This window comes from Hypanus sabinus, chromosome 2 (genome assembly GCF_030144855.1).
Source record: "Hypanus sabinus isolate sHypSab1 chromosome 2, sHypSab1.hap1, whole genome shotgun sequence".
Taxonomy (NCBI): domain Eukaryota; kingdom Metazoa; phylum Chordata; class Chondrichthyes; order Myliobatiformes; family Dasyatidae; genus Hypanus; species Hypanus sabinus.
Window position 1 is genome coordinate 109,461,850 of NC_082707.1, and position 15,473 is coordinate 109,477,322.

General features: G+C 41.3%; 1 protein-coding gene across 2 annotated transcripts in view; it reads right to left on the reverse strand.

Annotated features, from left to right (window-relative positions):
• The window catches only part of cdan1 (codanin 1), a 243,647-nt gene that overhangs the window by 149,502 nt on the left and 78,672 nt on the right, over positions 1 to 15,473 (reverse strand). For both annotated transcript variants that reach the window (XM_059951888.1, XM_059951897.1), the window contains 2 exons: positions 13,513 to 13,622; positions 10,639 to 10,728 (listed from right to left, as the gene is read on the reverse strand). In XM_059951888.1, the coding sequence (XP_059807871.1) occupies positions 10,639 to 10,728; positions 13,513 to 13,622 (200 nt within the window). The remainder of the gene's footprint in view (positions 1 to 10,638; positions 10,729 to 13,512; positions 13,623 to 15,473) is intronic.

Sequence of the window (15,473 nt, forward strand, 5' to 3'; positions counted from 1 at the left end):
GTCTACAGAGCCAGTGTTTTGTTCTGGGTGTCAGATGCGGGATTTTCAGGAGACTCCCAGCCTCCCCATTGGCCACATCTGCACCAGGTGCATTGAGATGCAGCTCCTTACAGACCAGGTGAGGGAACTAGAGCTACAGCTCGATGACCTTCAGCTTGTTAGGGAAAGTGAAGACATGATAGACAGAAGCTACAGAGAGTTAGTTATCCCAAGGCTACAGGATACAGATAAATTGGTGACTGGCAGGAGAGGGAAAGGAGAATGTCAGATAGTGGAGCACCTCTGTGGCCTCAACAATAAGTACTCCATGGCAACACGAGTGAATCTGCAGATGCTGGAAATAAATAAAAACACAAAATGCTGGCAGAACTCAGCAGGCCAGACAGCATCTATGGGAGGAGGTAGCCGAAGCCCTTCATCAGGAGCCCAAAACGTTGTCACTACCTCCTCCCATAGATGCTGATTGGCCTGCTGAGTTCTGCCAGCATTTTGTGTTTTTATTAATGTATTCATTTATTAATGAGTTCTGTTGAGGGTGGGGGGGGGGGGCATACCTGGGAAAGCGGGAAACAACAGCGACTGGGCCTCTGGCACTGAGTTTAGCCCTGCAGCTCAGAAGGGTAGGGAACTGAAGAGGATGACAGCAGTAATAGGGAACTCTATAGTCCAAGGGACAGATAGGCAATTCCATGGACTTGAAGAGAAACACAGATGGTAGTTTGCTTCCCAGATGCTAGGATCCACAATGTTTCTGGATGCGTCCACTGTATCCTGAAAAGGGAGGATGAGCAGCCAGTAGTACATATTGGTACCAATGACATAGGTAGAAAAAGGGAAGAAGTCCTGAAGACAAAACACAGGGACTTAGGAAGGAAGCTAAGAGGCAGGACCTTAAAGGTAGTAATCTCAGGATTGTTACTTGTGCCACGCAACAGTGAAGATAGGAATAGAATGAGGTGGCAGATAAATGCATCAAGTCAAGTCACTTTTTATTGTCATTTCGACCATAACTGCTGGTACAGTACACAGTAAAAATGAGACGACGTTTTTCAGGACCTTGGTGTTACATGAAACAGTGCAAAAACTAGACTGAACTACACAAAAAAAACAGACTACAGACCTACCCAGGACTGCATAAAGTGCACAAAACAGTGCAGGCATTACAATAAATAATAAACAAGACAATAGGGCAATAAGTTGTGTCAGTCCAGGCTCTGGGTATTGAGGAATCTGACAGCTTGGGGGAAGAAACTGTTACATAGTCTGGTCGTGACAGCCCGAATAATACAGTGCCTTTTCCCAGACAGCAGGAGGGAGAAGAGTTTGTATGAGGGGTGCGTGGGATCCTTAATAATGCTGTTTGCTTTTCTGATGCAGCATGTAGTGTTATTGTCCATAATGGCGGGAAGAGAGACCCCAATGATCTTCTCAGCTGACCTCACTACGGGCTGCAGGGTCTCGCGATCCGAGATTGTGCAATTTCTGAACCAGGCAGTGATGCAGCTGCTCAGGATGCTCGCAATACAACCCCTGTAGAATGTGATGAGAATGGGGGGTGGGAGATGAACTTTCCTCAGACTTCACAGAAAGTAGAGACGCTGCTGGGCTTTCCTTGCTACGGAGCTGGTGTTGAGGGACCAGGTGAGATTCTCTGCCAGGTGAACAACAAGAAATTTGGTGCTCTTAAAGATCTCTACCGAGGAGTCGTCAATATTCAGCGGGGAGTGGTTGCTCCATGCCCTCCTGAAGTCAACAGCCATCTCTTTCGTTTTGTTCACATTCAGAGATAGTTTGTTGGTTCTGCACCAGTCTGTTAGCCGCTGCACCTCCTCTCTGTAAGCTGACTCGTCGTTCTTGCTGATGAGACCCACCACGGTCGTGTCATTGGCGAACTTGATGATGTGGTTCGAGCTGTGTGTTGCAGCACAGTCATGGGTCAGCAGAGTGAACAGCAGTGGACTGAGCACACCCATGCTCAGTGTGATGGTGTTGGAGATGCTGCCTCCGATCCAGACTGACTGAGGTCTCCCAGTCAAGAAGTCCAATATCCAGTTGCAGAGGGAGGTATTCAGGCCCAGTAGGCTCAGCCTTCCAATCAGTTTCTGAGGAATGATTGTGTTGGATGCTGAACTGAAGTCTATGAACAGCATTTGAATGTACATGTCTTTTTTGTCCAGGTGGGTTAGGGCCAGGTGGAGGATGATGGCATTGGCCTCATCTGTTGAGCAGAGGGTCCAGTGAGGGGGGACAACAGGGTCTTAATGTGCCTCATGACGAGCCTCTCAAAACACTTCATGATGATGGATGTGAGTACAATGGGACGGTAGCTATTTAGGCAGAACTGAAGCACTGGGGTGGTGGGGGGGGGGAAGGGATTCAGATTTCTAGATAATTGGGACCCCTTCTGGGGCAGGTGGGACCTGTACAAAAGGGACAGGTTGCGCTTGAATCTGAGGGGGACCAATATTCTTGTGGGCAGATTTACTAGAGCTGTTGGGAGTGGTTTAAACTAATATTGCAGGGGATGGGAAACAATATGATAGAGCTGAGGATGAGCGAGCAGGTTTACAAGTAGATGATGGGTGTAACGTGTGTTATATACCCCCAAAGTTCATTTTTTTCTGTGGGCTGTCACTTTAAAACGCCAAGAGAATGAGACTTGACTTTTAGACGTTGTTGAATTTCTGCTGACTGCAGTTGCTTGATTACTATGGTGAGAGAGGTGCAGTTATTTGATGGACAATGAATGTTTATGGTTTCTCACGGTTTGTTTTGAATATACTAGGACACAGAGACACACGCAGTCAGAGTCAAGATGGATTTGGCCAATGGAAGACACCAGTGATTTGGTCGCTGGTTTAAATTTTCAGTAGCCCAAACGGATGAGTTGAGATCGATCCAAAGTATTGATAAATGACTCTCACAAGTTGCTGCAACTAGAAGAAGATTGCAGAGAGGAGAGGAAGGTTTGAAACAGAAGAAACCTAGTGACAAAGAGATCACTGTTTGGACTCTCTTTCCAAGTAGCCCGTGAGGGTGAGTTTGTTTCCATTTGGATACAAAAATGTGCTTGTCACAGAGTTAATCCGCAAGAGTGGGTTCTCTGGTGAGGGCAAAACATTTGTGAATACCACGTGCATGTTTACCCTTTGTCTGGGTGTGGTAGTTCATTGAAGAAAGGCACCCCTGTGGCAAATCACTGTTGGAGTTATTTTGTACGTCATGGAACTGGTTAAGTGGCTAACACATTGTGTGTGATTGGGGTAACCTTGTGGAATCTACCGGTGTGTCGACCCTTGCCCGGATGGTGGTTCCCTTGGAAGATGGTCTCTTTTGTGATAAGTTACTATTGGTGATATTTCGTGTGAGGATTTGGAGGACAACTGTAAGGTCGACGAAACCTGTTTGTTTGGATTACAAATCTCTCTCTCTCTTCAAATTCCACAGATTGAACTGAACAGAACTTTCTTACACACCATTGTAAGACTGTATCACTTACCACTACGCTTGAAGTAGTTTGGGGATTTATATATTTATACCTATATATACATAACACCGTTAACTCTTGATTTACCTGATCTAAGTTACTATATGATGTAGTTATATTAATAAAATAGTGTTTTGTTAACAGCAAAACCAGACCCCAGGTGTGTTCTATTGCTGCTGATACTTTTACAGGGTTGCATATACGGAACACATGAATGTAAGGAAGGACAAGCCAATGATTGGGTATAAAAGCAGACAGAGCAAAGAGTTAAATTGGACCACAGAGACAAAATTCAAAAGGGCGAAGAATGCAGCACTGAAGTCACTGACAGCAGACCAGACAAGGTCCCCTTTATTCCCACTCACAGCCTCCTGCCAATCATCCATTCCTTTATCCCCGCCAGTGTATTTCCTGTAGCACCATAGGATTTTATCTTGTTAAGCAGTCTCATGTGATGTACCTTATCAAATGTCTTTTGAAAATCCAAGTAAATAACATTCACTGCCTCTCCTTCGTTCACCCTGCTGGTCACTTTCTCAAAGAATTCTTTTAAGAGATTTGTCAGGCAAGATTTCCCTTTACGGAAACCCTGCTGATTTTGACTTATTTTATCATTAGTCTCCAAGTACCCCAAAACCTCATCCTACATACAGACTCCAACACTTTCCCAACCACTGACGTTAGGCTAACTGGCCTCTAATTTCCTTCTTTTTGCTTTCCCCCCTTTCTTAAAGAGTGTAGTGACATTTCCTAGTCCTCTTGGACCATGCCAGGATCAAGTGATTCTTGAAAGACCATGACCAATGCATCCATTATCTCTTCAGCAAGACTCTGGAATGTAGTCCAACTGGTCCAGGTGAATTATCCACATTAAGACCTTTGAGTTTGCCTAGTACTTTTTCCAATGACACTCATTCCTGCTCCCTGAATCTCACGAACCTCTGGCACACTGTTAGTGTCTTCCACAGTGAAGACAGATGCAAAGCACCCATTAGTTTATCTGCCATCTGTTTCTGTCCCCCATTACTACCTCATCAGATACATTTTCCAGTGGTCCAATACCAACTCTCTCCTCCCTTTTACATTTTATATAACAGAAAAACTTTTAATATCTTGCTTTATATTATTGGCTAGTCTGCCCTCATATTTCATACTTCCCCTTCTTATAGCTTTTTTAGTTGCCTTCTGTTGGGTTTTAAAAGTTTACCAATCATCCAACTTCCCACTCACTTTTGCTACCTAATATGCCCTTTCCTTAGCTTTAATGCAGTCCTTAACTTCCTTTGTAAGCCACGGTTGCCTACCCCTGCCATTTGAAAACCTCTTGATCTGAGGGACATATCCTTGCCTTGTGAACTATTCCCAGATACTTAAGTCATCTCTGCTCTGTCATCATCTCTGCCAATATCCTCCTCCAAACCATCCTGGGAAGCTCCTCTCTCATCCCTCTCTAATTCCCTTTATTCCACAGCGATACTGATATGTGTGACTTGTACTTCTCCCTCTCAAATTATAGTATGAATTCAGTCTTAATATGATCACTGCCTCCTAAAAGTTCCTTTGCATTAATCTCCAGAATAAGATCTGGGTTATTAGACAACACCCAATCTAGGATGGCTCTAAAAGGCTATCTTGTAGGCACTCTACAAATTCCCTCTATTGTGATTTGACACCAACCTGATTTTCTAATCTCCTTGCATATTGAAGTCCCCCATCACAATTGTATCATTACCTTTATTACATGCTTTTTCCAGCTGCCTTTGCAAACTCGACCCCAGATCTTGACTACTATTTGGCGGCCTATGTATGATCCTCATAATGTTTTTTTTTAATCCTTGCAGTTTCTAAACTCCACCCACAATGCTTCAACATTCTCTGACCCTACGTCACCTCTTTCTAAATATGTAATTCTCTTAACAGAGTCGCATCACTGTCAATGCCTTCCTTCCTGTCCTTTCCTTTGATGTTAAGCCCCCACCTACCAGCCATGACTCAGTAACGCTTACAACATTATACCAATCAATCTCTAATTGCGCTGCAAATTCATCCACCTTATTCCGAATAAAGTAAAAGTTTAAGGAGGCTATAAAAATTATAGATTTGCTGAGGAAAAGTTGTAAGACCATAACACATAGAAGAAGCATTAAGCTATTTGGCCCCATCAAGTCTGCTCCATCATTTCTTACCCTCCTCAGCCCCACTCCACGGCATTCTCCCCTTAACCTTTGAAGCAGTGTCCAATAAAGAACCTATTGAGCTCTGCCTTAAATATATCCATGGGAGGAGAGATTTAAGCGCACAATTTTGAATCAGTAAAGGCACTCTGAGTTCAGCTCTCTCCACCTCCTTGTGTTTCTTCAGTAGCGCATTGCACGCGACTACATCTTTTATTCCCACTCTCTGTCTGCTACCAATTAGCCAATACTCTAACCTTACCAGTCACTTTCCTGTAATACCATGGACTCGTAACCTGGTAAGCAGACTTAAGTGTGGCACCTTGTCAAAGGCCTTCTGAAAGTCCAAATATACACCATCTATTGCATCCCCTTTATCTATCCTACTTGTAATCTCCTCAAAGAATTCCAACAGGTTCGTCAGGCAAGATTTTCCCTTAAGGAAACTATGCTGACTTTGTCCTATTTTCTCCTATATCACCAAGTATTCCATAAACTCATCCTTAACAATTGACTACAACATCTTCTCAACCACTGAGGTTAGGCTGATTGGTCTAAAATTTTCTTTATGCTGCCTTCCTACTTCCTTAAAGAGTAGAGTGACATTTGCAGTTTTCCCAGTCCTCTGTCACCATGCCAGATTCCAATGATTTTTGAAAGATCATTACTAATGCCTCCACAATCTCTACCGCTACCTCTTTCAGAGCCGTAGGCAGCAGTTCATCTGGTCCAGGTGACTTAAGTATGTCTTTCAGCTTTTTGAGCACCTTTCCCCTGTAATAGTAACTGCACTCACTTCTCTTCCCTCACAACCTTCAACATCTGGTACACTGCCAGTGTCTTCCATAGTGAAGACTGATGCAAATTACTCATTTAGTCCATCTGCCATCTCCTTGTCACCTACTATTTGTCTGGCCTCATTTTCTAGGGGTCCTATCCCCAATCTCATCTCTCTTTTTTATTACATATTTGAAAAAGCTTTTACTAAACACTTTGATATTGTTTACTAGCTTGCTTTCATATTTCACCTTTCTCCTAATGATTCTTTTAGTTGCTCTCTGTAGGTTTTTAAAAGCTTCTCAATCATCCATCTTCCCACTAATTTTTGCTTTGTTGTATGCCCTCTCTTTTATTTTTACAATAGTTTTTACTTTCTTTGTCAGCCACTATTTTACTATTTTGCCATCTGAGTATTTTTTTTCATTTTCAGAATACATCTGTCCTGCACCTTCCTCATTTTCCCCAGAAACTCACGCCATTTTGGACATTGAACCTGGAAACACTACCTCACTTTTTAATATATATTATTTGTTTTTGCACGATTTTTAATCTATTTAATAAACATATACTGCAAAATGATTTATTTTTCTTCTATATTATGCATTGCATTGAACTACTGCTGCTAAGTTAACAAATTTCACAACACATGCCGGTGATATTAAATCTGACTCTGATTACTGTTCTGCTGTCATCTCTGCCAGCATCTCCTTCTAACTTACTTTGACCATCTCGCTCTCATATCACAATAATTTCCTTTGCTCCACTGAAATACTGTTACCTCAGACATTACTTTCTTCCCTTCAAACAAGGTGAACTCAATCATATTGTGATCACTTTCACCTTAAGCCCTCTGATTACCTTTGATTCATTACATAATACCCAATCCAGTATAATTGATCCCCTAGTAGGCTCAACAACAAACTGCTCTAAAAAGCCATCTCATAGGCATTCCACAAACCCACTCTCTTGAAACCTATTGCCAACCTGATTTTCCCAGTTGATCTCAATGTTGTAATCTCCCATGACATGCCTTTTCTATTTCCCATTGTAATCTATGGTCCACATCCCACCAACTGTTGGGAGGCCTGTATACAACTGCCATCAGTTTTATTTTACCCTTGCAGTTTCTTAACTCAATCCACAAGGATTCAACATCTTCTGACCCTACCTCACATCTTTCTACTAACTTGATGCTATTCTTTACCAGCAGAGCCACACCACCCCCTCTGTCTATCTTCCTATCCCTCTGATACAACATGTAACCTCAGACACTCAGCTTCCAACTACAACCATCCTTCTGCCATGATTCAGCGATGGCCACATCATACCTGCCAATCTGTAAAAGCGCAAAAGGATTATCCACTTTATTTCTTATATTCCATGCAATGACATTTATCATTCTGAGTGCTGTATTTGCTACCTTTTCTGATTCTGCATTCCTAATGCACTGATACTCACCCTATTGGATGCAATTTTGTCCTATCAGCTCCTGCCCTTCCTGACAGTCAGACTGCATTCTTTGCTTTTTTTAACATCCATGCTATCTGAGTCCCTTCACTCCAGTTCCCACATCCCTGCAAATTAGTGAAAACTCTCCCCAACAGCTCTAACAAACCTGCCTGCAAGAATATTGGTCCCCCTCGGGTTCAGGTGCAACCCATCACTTTTGTGCAGTTTATACCTTCCCCAGAAGAGATCCCATCGATCCAAGGACCTGAAGCCCTACCCTCTGCACCAGCTTCACAGCCACACATTAATCTTTAAAATTATCCTGTTTCTACCCTCATTGGCACATGGCACAGGCTGCAATCCAGAAATTACCAACCAACAACTGATTTTTTTTTGTACCAGCAACAAGAAGGGTCAATTAGAATGGTTGGATTTTTCCCCCAAGACCTTTGACAAGATCTTATAAGGCAGGCAGATTAACAAAAAGTAAAATCACACACTGTTCAAAGACACTTGCAAATGAGACTCAAAACTGTCTCAGTGGCGGTCAGTAAGGGACAGGATCTAAAGAATGCTTGTGTGACTGACTGTGACAGTTCCTTGATTTTTATTGTACAGTACTGTGCAAAAGCCTTAGGCACATATGTATAGCTAGAGTGCCTAAGACTTTTGCACAGTACTGCAGTAATTTTATGTATTGCATTGTACTGCTCCTGCAAAAAAAAAAGCTCATGACATATGTCAGTGATGATAAACCAGATTCTGATATGGGTTTGTATTGTGAACTGAGAGTGGGTAGGGGGCAGTGAGAGGGGAATCATGCTTGGGAAAAAGGGAAGGGAGAGGGGCATAAGAGGAAGCACCAGAGAGACATTCTGTAATGATCAATAAACCAGTTGTTTGGAATCAAATGACCTTGCCTAGTGACTTAGGGCTGGGTGTGCTGCATATGCCCCCACTCCCAACCCCTCCAGTCCTTCTCTGCCACCTGTCCCCACACCACTCCAGCAGTACTCCATTTTCACCATTCCCAGCATCATTTGTTCCCACAAACTCACTATACAAATACAGTAAGACTTTTACACAGTAGCACTGTCACACCTTGCTATCAGGTGCGGGGAAGCATGCCTGATGAGGGTCACCAGTTGAAAAAAAACAGATGGTTAGCCAGAATAGCACCTTAGTACAAGGCGTTTTATATGGTGCCAGCTGAAAAAAATGCAAAAGCTGCCCAAAAGTTGTTAAGAAAAAATGTATTTACAAAAAAACATGAAAACAAACATGTACAAAAATTTACAAATATACAGAGGCTTTCTCCATGACACACTTTGTCTTTAACTTTCCAATATATCTATCTACTGTCAAATTCAATCTCTACACCACTCTAGTAAAGCCAGATTTGAGGGTTTAAATCTGCCTCTGCCTGGCCTGGGAGGACCAGGAAATTCTACTGTTGGTCTGAAGGGAGGGATAATCACATAACCAGACCATAGTAATTATTTCAGATACAGATTTGGAGCATTTTAAACAGGGAGTCTAACAACCTTCAGTTTTATTCCACAACAAACATCTTAGTTTAAACCCATAGATCAGTGAGAATTAGCATTGCCAAACTGTTTTGTTGCAACTATACATATTAATAATTTCATTATTGGAAGCACAGTGATGATGAAACAAAATTTGGCTGTATGGTTGACAGTGAAGAGCTCAGCTTAGATTGCAGGAGAAATAGACAGTTTAATAAGTTAGACAAAAAAACAGAAGATGGAATCCATTCCAAAGAATTAGGATAAGACATTTAAGAAGGATCAACAAAACAAGGGAATACACAATAAACTGAAGGACATTGAGTGGTGTGGAAGAACCAAGAGTCAGTGGAGTAAACATTCATGGATCCTTAAAAGTTGGGGTCAAAAAGAAATATGTAACTTTCTTCATAAACTGAGGGGCTGAATAAAAGATCAAGAATATTTTACCCATGTATGTAAGCCCAGCTAGGACTTAGATTGAGTATTGTGTATAGTACTAGGTCACAACGGTTGTGTAGAGGGTAACATACAGCACCAATTCAGCCAGTCTTTAAGGAGTTAGTACATCCTCCCCTGTGTTTCCTCCAGGTGCGCCTGTTTCCTCCCACACTTCAAAAAGTAAAGGTTAGCAGATCAGTTGGTCACATTGTACAATTGGGCAGCATAGACTCATTGGGCCAGAAGGGCTTGTTACCATAATGCATCTCTAAAATACAAATAACAATACAAAGATGTGACCTCACAAGGGAGAGCACAAAGGAAACTTATGAGAATGGTTCCAGGATTGGAAAATTTCATTTAAGAAGAAATATTGCAAAGTTGGCATTAATTTCAATAGAACAGAGAAGTGCAGGCAGACACAATTGGGATGTATAAAATGTTATCAGACTGAGAAGTAAACAGGAAGGACTGATTTCCTTTCACAGAAGGGATGGAAACCATTAGATTTAAAGTAACTAATCAACTGGAATTTGAGATGAGGAAAATTATTTTCCCCAGATGGCAGACGTTTAAAACATATGTGTGAGAGGGTGGTGGAAGCAGAAACATAGATCAATAAAACTTGGATGCGAACTTGAAGAGCTGTGACCTGTGGGTTCAAGAAACCAGCATACAAAGTAAAGATCAGACTGGGTGGCTCTCTTTAGACTGGCAAGGGCACGCTGAGGCCATTAAACTTCTGCAGTATACATTTTCTCTAATTCTGAGATGGTGATACCTGATTCGAAGACCCATTGCTCTCTCAAACTCCCAACCAGGATTTGAATGCTTATCCTCCCATTCACGCAGCAGCTCATAAAAGATGTCCCTGGAAGATAATGAATGAATGATGTTCTTCAATCTTAAAACATTCCTTTTGCACATTCTTTGACAGAGAGTAAATTTGATCATCTACAAATAGATTTACATCAAGAAACACATTTCAAGATAATTACAAAGATTTAACTTTGTAAGGCTAAGGGAATTGACAGTGCAGGATGGAGACTAAAACAATACTCAGAAATATATTATAGTAATTGATTACGGAAATCCAGAAAACCTTCGTTAATCTAAGCAGAGCAGGACAGATGTTAAATTCACAATTATACGTTAGCAAATAGCACAAATGTATTTGGTGTAAAGCTGATTACAGATACAGAGATAAATAAAAGTTCTGTTAAATAAAAGTAGGGGAAGGAGGTTCATATGGTGCATTTCAGCCAACAAAACCTATACACTCCAAATGGGCCATTTCAATAGCTTTCAGATTTCATGTAATACTATTGAAGTTTAGTAATACTCTACATTTAGGCACTTTGCATTTTTATAATGCATTCTTACAGAACCTTATGCATACTTTAAAACATGGTACATTTTTTATTAAGTATTAATTTATTATAAATAAATACGTAATTGTTTTTAAAATCTTTTAACAATACTTTTAACCATTTACTAAGGAAAGAAATGCGGCAAGCAAATGTCTCCAGCTCCAACTCACTGGACACAGATTTCAACTAAGTTTCCACATTTCAGAATTCAGACCCACCCTGGTTCATTAAGTACAGAGTCACATAGGTACAGCAAAGTAATGGATACTTTAACCCACAAACTACACACTAACCAACAAGCAACCCTTTTATTACACCAATCCTACTCTAGCCCATTTTACTTTACTCACATTCCCATCACCTCCATTATGCCAACATCTACATACACAAGCAAATTATAGCAATCAAACAATCCACTGACCTGAACAATTTTAGGATGCAGGGAGAAACCACACAGTCAAATAGAAAATGTGAAAATTCCTCACTGACAACACTAAAGTCAGGATTGAATCTGGGTCACAAGAGCTGTGAGGTAGCAGCTCTGGAAGCTGCACCACGTTGCCACCATTCAGACTGCACAGCTTGTTTCACGGCACCCTTCACTTAACATTCTGAAATCACCTCACAGCCAGTCATCAGAACATGCATTCTTTGACCTCTCTCTGCATCATCATACCATGTCAAAGCTGCCTAGCCCACAGACATACTTTCCTTCCATCCCACAGCGAAGGATCTGAGCACACTCTGTTTGTTCCTCTCTATGAATGCATCCCTGGCTGAACTTAACCTCGTATTGAACTTCTGCCTCAACTCCTCTCACTTCCTCCACATCAAATGGGACCCAAGCTACTCAGGTTGTTTTGTGGGATACATGGTACACTACTCAGGCACTCACTCACTCACTCAACTCTTTTTGCAGCATGTCATTAGTTGTTTAAGTGCTGCTACAAAATTCAAAAACATCATTCTTCTATCAATTTCCTCCCTGTTCTAACCTCACTGGGTTCACCTCTGACTCTTTCCTCCTCTATCTCTGAAGATAGGATAGCAACATGCATCCATTATAAGCCTGTAGACTATGTATTGTCCACTCTGTCTCCTGAGGTCAACACTCCATTTTCCCAATTCCTTTTCTTCCTCAGTATTTGCTCCAATGATGAAACTTTACACCCAGGTGTCTCTAAGATGGCTTTCTTCGTGAAAAACTAAGGTTTCTTTTCTAGTATAGTGGACAAAGCCTTTGACCACATCTATTTGCTACATTTCTGTTCTCACACCCTTCACCTCCTAGAACCATCACCAGGAAGAAGAGTTCACAAGATTCCTACCTTCCATCTCATCAGTGTACACCTTCAACAGATCATCCTTCACAATGTCTGTCAGATTTCATCATCTTTCACTACCTTTTCTATTGGTACTTTGAAGGGAATCTTTTCTTTGCGACTCCCTGGTCTGCTCTTCTTACCTCACCAAACATTCCCTGACCTATGACTCTTCCCTTCCTACCATGCAGGGACCCAAACATCCTTTCCAGATGAAGAAATGATTCACTTGAACTTTTGTCTAGTGAATTGCATTTGGTCTTAACATTTTGTGGAGGTCCTGTGTTCAGTCTGCAGGAATAATAAGCTTCAGCTGTTGCCTGAAACTAATTCTCCAACACAAACAAGAGAAAATCTGCAGATGCTGGAAATCCTCCATTAATTCTCCATTCCTCTCTGACCTTTTGCAATATAATAGAGAGACTCAAGCTTAAAGAGCATCATCTTCCATCTAGACATACAGCTTTTGGACTCAAATTGAATTCCATTTCACTAGAAAACTTGCTCTCTGAATCAGAACTGGCCATTTTTGCTATGATACATGCATTTGTGAGATTGGTTCAGATTTCTATCTTCATAACCAAAACCCTGAACTGGTGCAATACCCCACAGTCCTACAATTTCAACATTCTTTTATGCGCTTTTCTTTATATTCTCACTCTCTATTCATTTCCAATATTTTATCGACTGAATGAGCTCTACACTTATCATCCCCAAGACAACCAAGTCCTGTCCTTCTCTGCGATAATTCCTTTGTCACATCCATTCCTCCCCCATCTCTCTGCATCTAAAAATTAACTTGTTTTCTATCTTTGCCAGTTCTGAGAAATCTCAGACAGGAGTCATTAATTGTTTCTCCTTCCACAAATGTTGCCTGATGCTCTCAGTATTATCAGCATCTTCTGCTTTGAAATTATGATGCGATGTTTGCATTATATTTATACAAGAAAACAATCTCTGTACCTTTGCTTCTTAAAATTTTGAAAGGCTCTGTCACTGGTAAAATTAGATCGATTGTCAGTTTCAGGCTCAAATGGAACAGATGGTATGACTGAAGGTACCACAAGTGAAACCTAAAAACAAGAAGTAGCTAACATTAAAATGATATGATTATATTCAACTGAACATTGTCAGAAACAGGTATCTGAAATATAGACACAAATCATTAAGGCGGTTTAATTGCCCGTAGCATGAGATATAGTGACAGTGAAGTAACTTGCTAACTTTCTAAAACATTTATCACAAGGCATTTTAACAAGTTTCTGTGTGACTTCCATGTAGAAAAGTTAAATCGCAGAGGCCCTCATAAAGCTATCTGCTGCACTCTTGGACCATGGCAAAGTTCCAGAAGACTGGAAGATGGCCAATGTTGTCCCATTGTTCAAGAAGGGGAGCAAGGACAAGCCAGAACTACAGGCCAGTTAGCAGGAGTTCAGTTGTAGGGAAGTTATTGGAGGGATTTCTGAGGGACAAGGTCTACAGTCAAAGTCTAATCAGGAATAATCAGCGTTGCTTTGTGCATGGAAGGTCATATAATACAAATCTCTGGGTTTTTCTAGAGGCAACTAAAGCAACAGAAGTAGGGCAGTGGATGTTGACCATCTAGATTTTAGTCTATGAACAAGGTTCCACTTGGCAAGCTGATATGAAGGGTCAGATCACATGGAATTCATGAGGGGCTAGAGAGGTGGATTCAGAATTGGCTCGATAATAAATTTGAAGGTTGATTCACCTGGTGTCTGGCAGTGTGCCACAGGAATCAATATTAGGACTTATTATTCATTATTTATGTAAATAATTTGAATATGAATGTAGATAGAACAATTACCAAGTTTGCTGACTATATTAATTTAGGGATTCTTGTTGATAGTGTTATGAGTGATGAACAGACCTGATGGACAATGGGGTACAGAGTTAACCATCCCCCCCCCTGAGAAACACAAACACTGTTGCTATGCTGACCATGAGAAAGAGAGACGGAAAAACAAGCAAGAACATTGGCGACAGATAAGAGAGAGGGGAAATTGCTGATTAACTGTATTGTGACTCCTTTTTGAATTATTACTGTTTTGCTGCAAGGACAATAGTTTGCTCATAAACATTCCCTCAGTGGACTGAAGGAGTGGCCTTATTTGATGGACACAGTCATTCAGGAGTGATGGATAGCTGAGTCCCCATAGTAGGGATAAAAAGACAGGTCTGGAGAGACACCCTCCAGACACGCCAGTGGACACTGATTGAGTGTTGGAACCCACAAGAAGGGTGGGGGCTTCGAAGGCCAAACCAGGAGGTCGGTCATTAAGGCTATCAGTGTTAAAGCAGGGCCGGTGGGGACTTGTGTGTGTGTCCATTCATGCCAGAGTGACGAGTCCACCACAGAAGAACAGTCTAGCAGAAGGACGGAGAGGTCATAACTGAATGACCACACCGATACGACGGATTAAGAAAGCAAAGAAAGGTTTGCCTGACTGTAGCTGTTACATCTCGCTCGCTCTCTCTCTCTCTCCGATTACAATACAACAACCATAACTACATCAGCACTCATGAACTGAACTTTATACTTTTCTATGACAATTTATTTACCCCTAGACATCGATAGAGCTTGTTTATTATTGATTATTATTATTCCTACACTTTTAGGTTTATTACTGCAAACTGGTTTTATATGTATATTTGCATTATTGATATGGTTTTGCTTATTTTTATTAATAAACACCTTTAGTATATTACCACCAGACTCCAACGAATTCTTATTTCTCTGCTGGTTAGACACTCAGTTATGGGGTACGTAACAATAGGAACCAGGTTACAATGAATTACAGATTATCTTGATCATATCGGGAGCTGGGTGGATGAGTGGCAAATGGATTTCAATTAGATAAGTGTGAGGCAACGTAACTTGGACAGTCAAACCAGAGCAGGAC